Raw genomic sequence first — 12,999 nt, 5'->3', positions numbered from 1 at the left:
CCGAGGATGCTCACATTCCTATCATTTTGGGTAGACCATTTCTGCACACTGCTGGTGCAGTTATAGATGTTGGCTCAGGGACATTGACCTTTAAAGTAGGGAAACAGTCCATTGTTTTTGCCCAGCCCACTAAGAAGAAAGATCCTATGTGGCCAGTCACCTGTAATACGATTTCTGAGAAGAAATCTTATTTTGTGCTTTCTGATATGCCTGCCCCTATGCCTACTCCTGTTGTAACACCTCCGCCTCAGATTGGGAGCAAATTGGAGGAATATTCTTCTGTTTTAGATATTGTAGGAAATGGTTTGGGGAAGGAAGAGCCGCATGTTGCTCCAGCTGTGAAGGAGCCAATTGTTCAAAGAGGCGGTCTAGGATGTCTTAGCTATGGCACTGATGAGGAGCCTGATGAGGAGCCAGTTAAGGTGAAGGAGTCCAATTTGGATTTTGACGAGCCCGACGAGGTCATTGATTGGGAGGGTGTTTAAGATGTCGATCTGTTGAATTCGACGGATGTTGGAGTTGCTAGGAGTGCTGCTGAGGAGATGAGCACTGTGGAGGCTACCTCTTGTAGCCAGAAGCCGAGCAAGTGGGCCATTCCGGGGCCATTCTTGATCAATTATTAGTTGGTCAAGACTTTTTTTGCACAAACATTCATTTTTTTTCTTTTGTTAGACTTTTTATTGCTTTTGTGTGCGCGAGACTTCGCTTTAATTAGTTTGCTTGGGATTTAAATACTTTAGTCTTTACATTTGGGTTTTGCGCAATTTTAGGCGCGTTATTATGTGTATTTGCAGGTTCATAAACCTTATTAGCTCAATTTATTGAGCTAATTCGAAGAAAATCAAAACTTACAGCAGGTTTTCCGGTCGATCGACTGCCTCCTATGGTCGATCGACTGAGCCGCGACACCAGGAGCTTCCGTTCCTGTTCACTTTGGTCGGTCGACTGCCTGCTATGGTCGATCGACCACTCCCGCTGCTATACCTGTTCTCGACCATTCCCCTGCTGTGTTTGGTCGATTTGCGGAGTTGAGGGAGTCTTTTCTCCACTTTATTCTCCGATTTATTTCTGTTTTCTTCCGTTTTCTCGATTTGCACCTAATTTTGTGTTTAATAAATTGTTTTATCGGAATTACGCGCGGTATTTTGTTTCTTTTCAGGTACTTATGGTAGCACTGCTGGCTACTGAAACCTCCTAGCTCACGCTGGTTTGGGGAGGTTTCCTTTTGCTGCGCTTAAAGTCTTGTGAGTTTTCGAGTTTCTTTTATGTCAATTTTAGTTATTATTTGTCGCAGAATCCCGTTTCCCTTTTATTTCATTACTTGATTTTGCGCAATGAGGACATTGTGTGATTTGGTTTGGGGAAGGGTTTTGCATTGCATTCACATGTTTTTATTGCATTTCTGTTTCACGTTTATTGCATTTCAGTTTGCATTGTTTATTTTATTTCTCTTATATATACGAAATTCAAAAAAATTGAAATTTTTCAAAAATTCAAAAAATTGCACGTTTATTTTAGCATATAGGTCGAGTCGGAACGGTAGTATTTCAATGATGACATTTCATTTTCATCTGTTTATGGCTGAGCCGTGCTTAATTGACATGTTATTAGTAAAATCATATATGCATAGTCTACGAGTTTTCGTTAAATTTCTTGCTAAACTTTAAACTTGACTTAGATTTTTGGCAAAATACATCATTTTCTGAGATTTAGAGCCTATAACTGGTGTCGTCCATGACCGGTTTATCTAGAAATGTGAGTAGTTACTCCTTATGAGGCATGTTACATTAATATGCATAAATATGAACTTTATCTGCTTAATACCTGTACGCATTCGAGTTCGTGGCTAGTTGACACATGTGTAAGAGGTCACCCCTTTATTCATTTTTTCCATAAGCTCCACACTGCCAAAAATAGCTTTTTTTTTGTCCCGTTAACTACATCCTACACTTAGCCTGCCCTTGTCAAGCTAGTAGTTTATGTTCTTGGGATTGTTACTTTGTTTTTGGTAGCTAATGCTCATTTTGAGATGATGTTGGGAAGATGAAAAAGGAAGGAAGGAAAGAAAGAAAAAAATAGAATTGAAAAAAAAAAAAAAGAAAAAGGGAAAAACAAGTTCGATCTATGGTCGGTCGACTGGACTCATTGGTCGATCGACTGAAGCCCGAGAAAAGAAAAGAATCAAAATCGCATAATTCAAAGTCTTTATTAAATGGCGATTTTTGCTCCCCTACTGTATTTGTATCTTATAGGAGTTGACTAATTATGGAGATTGTGTGATTTGTGCTTACTATTAGCACCGTTTCGATTGAAATCTTGAGCAAGAAGTTGGAATGGTTTATTAATTTGGTTCCCTTAGTTACTAGCTTGGCTTTTAACTCTGTTTTTATCCAAATTTATCTTAGCCCCTTCCTGCCCATAGCCTCACATATCCATATTTACCTCGGCATGTGTCATGGTCATTTGTTTGGTTGGAATGCATATGTACGGTTGTAGAGATTATTTTCATATTAGATTGCAGGCATGTTCTTATAGGTCGTAGTTAGGTGAGAGTCTGTACAAAATTACTTCTTTCTATCTTTACATATATTCACCTGCGCTTATGTGTGATATGAGCGACCCGTGAGAGTCCATAATGATAAGTCTCTATAGTTTACGGTTCAACAGTTTTTGACGACTACATAAATCGTGTGCATGATTCATATTACTAATTGATTGTTAGTTGTTGCATTAAGTTGGTTTAGGCTTTACAAGTTGCATTTCGCTCTGAGATTGAAATCGTTCCATTAGGTTTTAGGATCGAGTCTAGTTCTTGCTTGGGGATAAGCAAGGGTTTGGTTTGGGGAAGTTTGATGCGTGTCCTAAATATGTTGTTTTACATCCTATTTTACACGCATTTCAGAGCTCATTTGTGTAGTTTAAGCTACTATTTTCCCTAGTTCCGTCTACTTTTGTGTTTTTGTATAATATTGTGGAAATGTGAAGAATTCAGCGGAAATCGAGCCGAATTCGTCACCAAGTACCTAATGTTGCATTTGACAAGAAGTATTTACTTGGGATGCGAGATTGGTGCGCGTATCGAGGCCCGAAAGACGAATTTACGAAGCTTTTGGAGAAACTACCTAATAAAGCAGTCGATAGACCGGTGTCCATGGTCGATCGACCAGAGCACGAAGATCAGAAGCTACTGTACAGCGAGCCTTGGTCGATCGACTGAGCTGTATGGTCGATCGACCGAACCGTGAATCTGACGCAAATTTCGAGAATTTCAAAGCCCATTGTAATTAGGTTTTAGGAATAAGTGTTACGTTATATTCCTATATAACGTAACCCGATGTTTTCAGAATATCATCAAGTCCTTTATCATCAGTTTTTAGGGATCGAATAATTAGGGTTCGAAATTGAGTTTGGCATTAGTATTCACATTCATTCAATACAATCTATTTTCCGTTCGTACTTTCGGATTCTTTTTCCTGCTTTATACTGGTAATTTTGGTTCCCTATTTCAGTTTACTTTGTTCGTTCATAGACTAGAAATTGCTAGAGTAGTTTTCCCAAAGCCAAATTATTGTTTCATGTTAATTGTTTATTTAGTTATTTTAATCATGAATTCATTTACCTTATTAGTTAATTTTATTGTTGTTATTATTTCCAGTATGAGTAGCTAAACCCCTTGTCCTAGGATGTAGGGAATCTGTAGTGTAGGCGGCATTAGAATTGGTAGACCTGAGTCGCGCCATGGTCGATCGACCGCCTACCCTGGTCGATCGACCGGCCACGTGAGAATTAGTTTCGTTTTAATTAATTTAATTGCTATTTTTGACGAATCGAGTGCACGCGACTAGTTGTATGTTTAGGAATTGACCGACCCGATAAGATCGAAAGATAGGGGAGGGAAATAGACTACCTAATTAAGACGACTAAATTAATAAGATCGAGAGATAAGTTAATTTAGACCTTTAAATCACTTTTCAGAACGAAAGTTAGTATTAGTGATATCAGGGACCTATAGCTAGATCGAAAGATGCTACCTGTTAAGAATGGACCAAGAGGACTTCTTATTTTCCCGTCTCACGTGATTATCTCAGACTTACCTAGTATACTGCCGGCGAAACTAGAGTGAACCGACCATCTTAGTACCCTTTTAATATTTGATTTCATCCAGTCTTTTATCATTCATTTATCTACTTTAGTTATAGAACAATCCAAAACAATCCCCCACACTTTTGTTACTTTAAGACTAAAATTAGACAACTAATAATTGCATCGCCTCTCTGTGGTTCGACCCTGACTGCCACTATCGATAGTAGTTGTTTGGACTATAAATATTATCTTTGATACTCTACGACGGTATCACCTTTCAAAATAAAAAGAAGTTACGTAGTTCTCTCTCGTCGCGTTGTTGGCAAATCCTAAGGGCTAGAGTCATCGGATCGTTGTGTTCTTTAGCTGTTGAGACCGTCATATTGTGGGTAAGGTCCTAGTACAATTTTTATATTGTTTTATTGATTTTAGTTGTAACCCTAATTGGGTAATTTGGGGGTTTTGGGAGTATTGTGTTTATTAGATGTTGATTGTATGATTGTATGTTTGATAGGAGGTGATTGTATTGAAGAACAATTTTGATTAGCTGCTAGACCGTCTGTAGTGGTTGCATTCCAGGTAGGGTTTCCCTACTCAGTATTAGTTACATGATGTGTGTGGTGATTGTGTTGTAGTTAGTTATTGTTGATTGATTCAGACGGTTGTGATTTTATATTGTTAATTGATTCAGACGGTTGTGATTTGATATTGTTGATTGATTCAGACGGTTGTTGATGTTGTATTGTGGTTATTGTTTATCTGTCTGTGTTCTTCGAGGTGCGTCCCAGGCTGAGTGGAGTCACTTGCGGGAGTGGCTTCACGCCCTTGATTCGCCTTCTGTGGAACCCGCCACAGAAGGGTTGTGCACATTAATGAACATGGGTTTATCGCTCGATAGAGATGAGCGGGGCTTAGATGGGAACGGCTGCGGTCCCCCACTGGCGGCGAGGAGTATCTGTTGCAATGGGTACTCTGGCAGGGCTACACACTTTAGTGTGTAGTCAGTTATGAGGTGATTGGCGATGGAGACTGGGATTGTGTGTGAGTTTGTTTGTATGATTGTTTCGGTGTGGCTTTGATTGTGTAATTAAATGCGACCCGTTTAAATGTTTTAAAAGCGTGGTGATCCATTCGGGGATGGTGAGCGATTATTGAGCGAGTTTGATATGAAGCGTATGGGATAGCTGGCATGAGTCATCACGTGGCAGTTAGAAGTCTTCCGCTATGTCAGACGATGTTTTATAGCTTTGATAGTTTTAGCAGTAGACCGTCTGAGAACCTTGTATTTCAGTTTAACAGTTTTGGTTTTGATTATGTAATCACTTTAAACTATAATGTTATTTAAATTATGTTTCTTCATTGTTATTTGGTTATCATTGCCTCGGGTAACCGAGATGGTGATGTTCTCATACCTTAAGTGGTCCTGGTAAGGCACTTGGAGTATGGGGGTGTCACACTCTCCATTCCAGGCCTCCTTCAACAGCTCTTAGCCCTTCTTCCTAAACAACCATGACCTGCCCTCTATCTTTTGCCTGCTTAATTCTAATGTTATTGTGTATAATGATTACTTTATTCAGTCGTTCTTGCTTATTATGATGATGTCTTTTGACTGTGTCTTGTAGCTGCTACCTGGTATCTTTGACTGTGGTCATTCCATTGACTTATTCTGAGCATCCCTCTCCTTTTGATGATGTCAAGAGGGGCAAAAATTTAGGACTTCTAGTACTTAGTAGCTATCTGGATTTAGACCTTGATTGTGACGATCTTTCTCACTGCGTTATAATGAACTTTGATTTAGTTATTTTACTGATCGTATTGTTTCCTATTTCTACTGTTATTGTTATCTTGGATTTTCTTGAATGTTTGCAGGAGTATTCCAATATTGAGGGGGTACTTTTGTTTGAACTTTTTTAGGGACTTGCCATCATCAAAGGGGTAATTTGTTGCACCTATTTTATTGATGATGACAAGTCCTTCACTTTTATATATCCCTCTAAATTAATAGTGTGTGCTAGACGTATGTATGACAGATCCACAAGTAGATCGTATTTGCTCGGAAGAAAAAACGGACGGTACTTGGATCATGTCTTGGATTGTGTCTAGAAATATGTAAGAGTATACAATGTGTGCTTACTCTTTTGTTCGGTCTAATAAATCATGGCTTATTATTTTGGACAAAATAATTTCAAGATAAGATATTTTCCTAATAATTGTTTTTGCTGGAAAATTATTTCGTAGGATCTTCCTCAGTTTGCTCAAAAATATCTTTATGTTTTGAGGAGTTTGTGTTTGATAAGGCAACTAAAAATATCATGGTCAAAGATTTGGTTTAAGATTAGTTGTCTAACTAAAAGATTTAATTTGGTTAACCTTTGACAATTATATAAGGTAGACAAATCATTTGTTGATAAAATAACCCAGACATACACGTGAGCTTGAGAGTAAAAAATAAGTTTCAGCAAAGATTAGTGGTGTATGTTCTTGAAAAGCGTTTTTTGCAAATCTGGTTTTAAACGTGTATTTGTTTTCTCTTCTGAGTTTGCAAAATATTTTTTAAGCCATGTTTTATAAGATCGTTCTTGAGTACACAAGTTGTTATACTCATAAGAATATTTTGTCTCCATCGTTCCAATTGTTGAACCATATAAGGAGACAATTTGTGTTGTAATTTTCTCTTTTGTGAGAGAGTGTTTTTGGGGTACGGGGTTGTACTCGAGTCGCACGATCGCGGTTGATCGTGGGGGTTTTCTTTTTAATCGAGTTTGGTTATAAAGGAAATATTAATAAGAGAAAGGATGGACGTAGACCTTTAGAGAGTAGGTCGAACCACGTTAAAAATCGTGTGTCTCTTGCTTTCTTTTATTTCGTTTGCTCTTGATTTTAGTTGTTTTTCTTTTCGGTTCACGTATTTAATCAAACGAACTATACAGCACAACTCTGATTTTTTGAACAGTCACCGAGACTGTTAAATTGGCCTGTGTATTGTTTCAGAAGGAAATTCGTGAACAACCTTTCGCTTTAATTTCGCTTTAATTTTAAAAAAGGTACTTAATTCACCCCTCCCCCTCTTAAGTACCGGATCGATAAACTCAACAATGTCCTCGACCGAGGCTGAATATAGATCCATGGCGGCCCTTGTATGTGAACTCAAATGGCTTAAAGGTCTCCTTGGTTGTCTTGATGTAGAACTCTCCTCTCCTATGCTGTTATATGGTGACAATCAATCATCAATTCATTTAGCTCAAAATCCCGTATTTCATGAGCAATCAAAACATATTGAAATTGATTGTCACTTTGCTAGGGATGCTATCACTGAGGGTCTCATCACGCCGTCTCATGTCTCCACCAATGAGCAAGTCGCTGATATGTTCACCAAACCTTTGGGTGTTCGTCAATTGCATTATCTACTCCGCAAACTGGGCATTCTCGATCTCCATGCTCCAGTTTGAGGGGGGGTGTTAGACGGATATTGTGCTTGATATTATGCACAATATCCTCTCCTTATTCTTCGCTATTTGTTACTGATTCTTAGCATTCATTTTTGGTAACAAAATAATCTTGTTACTGTTTTTATGCTATTAGACTTGCTGTATAAATTGGAAGAACGATTATTAATAAAAACAACATAAATTCTCCCTTCTTCTAATTCTTACAGGTATGTATTCATGTACATATCTACGTCTTTTTATTAATAATTGATCCGTGTTGGCGAATTATTCACGTTTTATTGGTTCGTTAATCGTTTTACATTACAAAAACAATAAGTGACGTGATAGCCTGGTACTCTGGTAAGTATATTATACTTTCTCCCATCCACTCCAAAGGTAACATGGATCCACTTTTTCTCTCACAAAAAGTGAGTTCATGTTATCTTTGGAGTGGATGGGAGGGAGTATAAGTAACGTTATGAATGTATCTACCCACATACACAAACTTACAAAAACAATAAGTGAATGTTTAATACGAAGCGAGGCCCCGGCCATGGTGTTTCTATGCGAGACGAAACTCAGTGGTCGTGAGATGAAGACCGTCCGTGCAAAGTTTGATGGGTACATGGGGATAGAGGTTGATAGCGTAGGAAGGTCTGGTGGTCTCGCTTTTTGGTGGAGGAGGGAGCTTGATTGCGAGTTCCTGTCTTCATCAGTCCATTATATGGACTTCTTTGTTCGTGATGAGAGAGGTGATTGGAGAGTGACCGTTTTCTATGGAAGGCCAACAGTGACGGATAGGCATCTTTCATGGAGATTGCTGCGAATACTAAGTCAGCAGTCTGAGCTACCTTGGGTATATCTTGGGGACTTCAATGAAGTCCTTTTTGCGAACGAAATGAAGGCAGGAATGCGTGCTCAATGGCAAATGAATAACTTTCGGGAGGCGGTTGATGAGTGTGGTTTGTCAGATGTCCAATTCGAGAGGTATGCTTTTACATGGGACAATGGGCAAGCTGGGGAAGCAAATAGGCAGAGTCAGTTTGATCGAGCTATGGCAACGTGCGAGTGGAAGGAGAAATTCCCGTATACTAGGTTAATCTATTTGGGGCGAGAGTGGTCCGATCATTCCCCTATTAAGCTCCTTCTTGATAGGCGGGGTGGCACGTGCGAGGTGGTGAGAAAATTCCGGTTCGAACAAATATGGGTGGGTGAAGATGGATGTGAGAATGCGGTGCAAAGAGGGTTTGACCGTGGGGGAGAGGCCCTGATGGAAGCCCTTGGGGAATGTGCCAGTGAACTGCAAAAGTGGAAGAAGGTTAGCATTGGGAAAATAGTGAAGGCTATCTCGGTAAAGAGGAACCAACTTGCTCGATTATATGAAGGGGGAAGGTCGGTAGAGGAGGTGCGGCGAAGGCGGAAGATTGTTAGCGAGATTGCGGTGTTATGTAGACATGAGGAGCAGTTTTGGAGGCAAAGATCATGTGCTCTATGGCTTAAAGATGGGGACAGGAATACGAGCTATTTTCACCATCAATCTGGTCAACGGAAAGCGAAAAATTATATTTCAAAATTGGTCGATGACGAAGGCATAGTGAGGACGGAGGAAGAGGCGGTTTCGCGTGTTGGAACGAGATATTTCACTAACCTTTTTTAGGCGTCACCAGCACGGGATTTTGGGGACATCTTTGATGGCATGGAGGGGAGAGTTCTCGGGTGGATGAATGCTATTCTGGGGAGCGATTACAGGGAGGAGGAAGTCACTGATGCCCTCAATCAAATTCACCCTCTCAAAGCTCCGGGGCCAGACAGAATGAATGGATTGTTTTATCAGACGTATTGGCATATTGTGGGCCCGATGGTGATAAGCACGGTTTTGGGGGTACTTTGTGGTGACCAAATGCCGGCAGGTATGAATCACACACATATCGTTCTTATTCCAAAGAAAAAGGCTCCGGACAAAATTCGGGACTTCCGTCCAATTAGTCTATGCAATGTGGTTTACAAACTGGTCTCAAAAGTGCTAGCAAACCGGTTAAAACCCTTTCTTAATGATATTGTGTCTGAGAATCAAAGCGCATTTACTGCGGGTCGCCTTATTTCGGATAATGTCTTAATTGCTTTTGAATTATTTCATCATATGAAAAATTTAAGACATGGGGAGGGCTTCATGGCAATTAAGCTTGACATGGCCAAAGCATATGACAGAGTGGAATGGGATTTTCTGGAGGCGGTGTTACGAGGTATGGGGTTTGACAGGGGATGGGTGGATAGAGTGATGATGTGCGTTTCTTCTGTATTGTCTGCCGTTCTGATCAATGGAAATGCCAAGGAAGTGTTTCGGCCGGAAAGGGGTCTACGACAAGGTGACCCGCTCTCACCTTATCTTTTTATCCTTTGTGCCGAGGTACTGTCTAATCAAATGAGGCGAGCAGTGATGAGTAACTCACTCCATGGTATTCGTATCGCTCCAAATGCTAGTGAAGAAGAAGCAGAGAGGGTGTGCACGATTCTTCGAAGATATGAGGAAGCATCAGGTCAGTCGGTAAACTTGGAGAAAATGACGGTCTCATTTAGTCGAAGTGTGAAGGAGGGGAGCAGGAATAGTATCGCGGGTTGCTTGGGAGTGAAGATAGTCGAAGAACAGGAGAGATATTTGGGTCTACCTACGGTTGTGGGTCGATCCAAAAAACCAATTTCGAACATTATTAGAGACAAGCTCAATAAAAGGTTGTAAGGATGGCGAGGGAAGACATTATCTAGGGCTGGTAGGGAGGTTCTGATAAAGGCAGTTGCCAATTATCTTCCTACCTACGTTATGAGTATTTTCAAACTTCCAGCGAATATTTGTGACGAGCCACGGTCGATAGTGTCTCGATTTTGGTGGGGCTGTGAGGAAGGTAATAGGAGAATTTCTTGGGTGGCCTGGAAACGGCTATGCAGACCAAAGGATATGGGTGGGTTAGGGTTCAGAGACTTCTTTAAGATGAACCAAGCTCTCCTAGGGAAACCAGCATGGAGGTTACTTACGTCACAAAATTGTCTATGGGCACGGTTGATGCAGAGCAAATACTATCATGGGAAATCTTTTTTGGACGCGGAGTTTGGTGGCAACCCCAGTTATACTTGGCATGGGATAATAGGGGCGAGGGAAGTGCTTTTGAAGGGGCTGAGGAGACGAATAGGTGAGGGGCGTGACACTTTTGTTTTGCGTGATGCATGGATCCCAGCCACACAGACGGGAAAGGTGGTGTCACCGTGTGTGGGAGGTAATGCGATGATGAGAGTGGCTGAGTTGATGACGGATGATGGACGGGCCTGGAACGAGAAGCAGCTAAACACGGTATTGATGTCCTTTGAGCAGGAGCGGGTTCGCAATATCAGGTTAAGCAACACGACTCAAGCTTATAGTTGGTACTGGAGCTGCGAACGTGATGGAAATTATAGTGTGAAATCCGCATACAGGTTGTTAGATGGAATCGATTTGAGTTTAGAGGAAACGTCGAACTGGGCTCGCGAGAAATGGATTTGGAAAAAATTGTGGAAGACGCGGTATGTGGCCTCGGATTAAACTCTTCTTTTGGCAATTGTGCAACAATACGTTAGCAACAAAGGCAAATGTGTTAATTCGAGTCAATAGTGATGATGTTATGTGTCCGTTGTGTCGTTGTCAACTCGAGTCGAGTCTTGTATACACTTGTTTTGGGATTGTATGGTCGCTGAAAAGGTTTGGGAATGGCTTAACGTGGAGCTGGAAGATGATGGTCGGGGCGTGGGGCAGCATGGCGAGGTAAGGGAATGGGTGGAAGGGTGGTGGAGGGAAATGGAAGAGGCGGATTATGAGAGGATGATGGTGGCTTGCTAGGCTTTATGGGAAGCCCGCAATAGGGTGGTTTTTGAAGGAGGGGGTGTCGAGGTGGAGAGGGTGATTAAAAGGGTAAGGGATATTGTGGAGGAAATTAACAGTGGGTATGAGGAAAGAAAAAAGGAGGTTGAGGAGGGAGATAATAGGCAAGGGCAAGGGGTGGATGACGGATGGCGTGCTCCAAGTCCAGGATGGGTTAAACTAAATGTTGATGCGGGGGTGAAGGAAGGCATTGGAGTGGGTGTTGGAGCGGTGTGTAGGGACGAGATGGGGAGGGTGTTATGGGGCTTGGCAAGGCACAGGAAGGAGGTGTGGGAACCAAGGGTGGCAGAGGAGGTAGCTTTGCTCGATGGAATAGAGGAAGCGGTGAAGGCGGGACACGAAAATTTGGTGGTGGAAAGTGACTGTTCGCAGCTGATTGAAGCCCTCAAGGCGCACAAGACGGGACGAAGCCCTTTCTTTTTAGTTTTAGATGATATTCATACTTTATGTTCTTCGTTTTCTTCTATTAGTTGGTCGTACACAAGTAGAAAGAATAATAAGGTAGCACATGCTCTTGCGTATGTCTTACCGAGTGTAGTAGGCAACTCTGTTTGGATTGGTACGTTGCCTGAGGCAGTGAATCGGTTTCTTGATTAGGGTATAATATTACCCAGTTGGGTTTCAAAAAAAAAAATAATGATTATTTCAAAATTTTGGTAACAAGTTAAAACCGAATAAAAGTCAAATTTCCATTTAAAATTTGACTTGTCTAAATCAAATTTTAAGACAAACTAGTTGTTGCATCGCGCCCTACCGGGCGCGGTGCCCCAATTTGGTAGAATTCTAAGCAGAAGTAAGTCAGGAGAAACCAACTGTTTTGACGGGGAAAAAATCATGCCATTTCAAACACCCAAATTGATGCATTAACAATCGGTATAGTAGGCAAATTACGAAGGAAGCAGATTCCTAAGCATGTGATATGCTTGTTACATAGCTTATAAATAAGGCGAAAGACCATAGAACACCTAAATGGTAACCAATGATAAATCAAAGATCATTTACAACATTAGTTCATAATTTCATCTCTCTATTACAAAAACCGTCCTTATAGTCCCACCCGCAGTGCAGTATCTTTGCCCTCCGACAAATGTGTTTCAGCTGGCTAAAATTGTAGTTGTATCAAAATTTAGTGTCCATGTTATTACACCTTAGACAGCCATGGGAGAATCTTGTCTGGCTTCTTAAGCTCTTTCTTCGTCTCATTTGATTTCTATTCATCCATGGCGTCTACCTCGGCATCATTTGCCTCATTTTCCGTCGATTCTCCTTCTGTTAATAACTGAAATTCAGAATTTTTACATGTCACCAATGTTATACACAGTAACACAAGTTTATCGTCAATTATGTTTACTTCTTGATTCTCAACATTCAGAGTCATACGCTCGTACTTGTGTCAGGTGTGTGCCATGCCAATCAAGAACATGACATGGAATTACACATAATCAATCTAATAGGAATATTTATAATAGTTGGGCCTCAACCATCACCTTAAGGTTTTGGTTGAGATGGTTCATCTATCATGGTATCAGAGCCAGTGTGACCGTAGGTCACGGGTTCGAATCCTGGCAACCTCAAAACACC

General features: G+C 40.9%; 2 protein-coding genes across 2 annotated transcripts; both read left to right on the top strand.

Moving 5' to 3' along the window:
• Positions 1–8,064: 8,064 nt before the first annotated feature.
• Positions 8,065–9,168, top strand: LOC141628813 (uncharacterized). Its single transcript, XM_074441911.1, has one exon. It carries the CDS (start codon positions 8,065–8,067, stop codon positions 9,166–9,168), a length of 1,104 nt encoding a protein of 367 aa, XP_074298012.1.
• Positions 9,169–9,207: 39 nt separating this feature from the next.
• LOC141628812 (uncharacterized) lies at positions 9,208–12,015 on the top strand. Its single transcript, XM_074441910.1, has 3 exons — positions 9,208–10,048; positions 10,352–11,063; positions 11,400–12,015. The coding sequence occupies exons 1-3, from the start codon at positions 9,208–9,210 to the stop codon at positions 12,013–12,015; spliced, it is 2,169 nt and encodes a 722-aa protein (XP_074298011.1).
• Positions 12,016–12,999: the final 984 nt, after the last annotated feature.

This window comes from Silene latifolia, chromosome Y, assembly GCF_048544455.1.
Source record: "Silene latifolia isolate original U9 population chromosome Y, ASM4854445v1, whole genome shotgun sequence".
Lineage (NCBI taxonomy): Eukaryota > Viridiplantae > Streptophyta > Magnoliopsida > Caryophyllales > Caryophyllaceae > Silene > Silene latifolia.
Note: the sequence above shows the minus strand (reverse complement) of the source record. Positions and strands in the feature narration are given on the sequence as shown.